This window comes from Poecilia reticulata, unplaced genomic scaffold (assembly GCF_000633615.1).
Source record: "Poecilia reticulata strain Guanapo unplaced genomic scaffold, Guppy_female_1.0+MT scaffold_249, whole genome shotgun sequence".
Taxonomy (NCBI): domain Eukaryota; kingdom Metazoa; phylum Chordata; class Actinopteri; order Cyprinodontiformes; family Poeciliidae; genus Poecilia; species Poecilia reticulata.
This window is the reverse complement of record NW_007615034.1, coordinates 52,334-53,195: the sequence shown is the minus strand read 5'-3', so window position 1 is coordinate 53,195 and position 862 is coordinate 52,334. Positions and strand designations below refer to the sequence as shown.

Sequence of the window (862 nt, the reverse complement as noted above, 5' to 3'; positions counted from 1 at the left end):
CTAGGTGGTGTAGAACTAGGTGGTGTAGAACCAGCTGGTGTCTCCACCCTCCTGGTTCTACTCAGGTCTCCAGCTGCAGCTTCTGGTTCGTCTCTCTGCTCTCAGAGTTTCGTCTTCGGGGCCTGAAATGTTCTGCAGCTGCTAGAAGGAACCGAAGGGTCAGGTCAGAGGTCAGAGGTCAGTCTGATCTCTAGTTTACAGCTGGAACAGTTGGAGCTGTGCATTGACTCTAGATCTATAGCTCTAGATTTATAACTTTTGATCTATAACTACATCTATAATGTTTGATCTACAGCTCTAGATCTATAACCTTTGATCTATAGCTCTAGATCTATAACTTTTGATCTATAGCTCTAGATCTATAACTTTTGATCTATAGCTCTAGATCTATAACTTTTGATCTATAGCTCTAGATCTATAACTTTTGGGGAACCGTTAGCTGCTGCCTCAGTTCCTCTAACCGAGTCATGGCGGCCAGGCTCCATGCGGGGACTTCCCCTTTAAGATGACGATGATGATGATGATGATGATGATGAAGCTCGGAGCTCTATAGAAAAGTTTTGGATCAGAACCTGCGGTTCCGCCAGGAACTCTGAGGACCCGCCTCCATGTCAGGGAAACATGGAGCTCCAGAACTTTTCCTCTCTGTGTTCTGAATTCAACTCATCTATCTGGACCCAGTTACAGAACCGAACCGGCCCGGACAGTTAGAACTGACCTGGTTCTGCCGCGGAGGATCCAGAGCAGCAGCCCGAGCAGGAGGCTGATCAGCAGCGGCAGCAGGAAGGACATGGCTCCGCTTCGGTTCCGCTTCGGTCCGGGACGGGACGGGACTGGACTCTGATCCGACGGAGGGAGGGGC

At 49.5% G+C, this 862-nt stretch overlaps 1 protein-coding gene across 2 annotated transcripts in view; it reads right to left on the bottom strand.

Moving 5' to 3' along the window:
- cyp7b1 (cytochrome P450, family 7, subfamily B, polypeptide 1) overlaps positions 1–862 on the bottom strand; it is an 8,547-nt gene that overhangs the window by 6,145 nt on the left and 1,540 nt on the right. For both annotated transcript variants that reach the window (XM_008402645.2, XM_008402646.2), the window contains exon 2: positions 719–862. This exon is cut by the window's right edge and continues 1 nt beyond it. In XM_008402645.2, the coding sequence (XP_008400867.1) occupies positions 719–792 (74 nt within the window). In that variant the 5' untranslated portion in view covers positions 793–862. The remainder of the gene's footprint in view (positions 1–718) is intronic.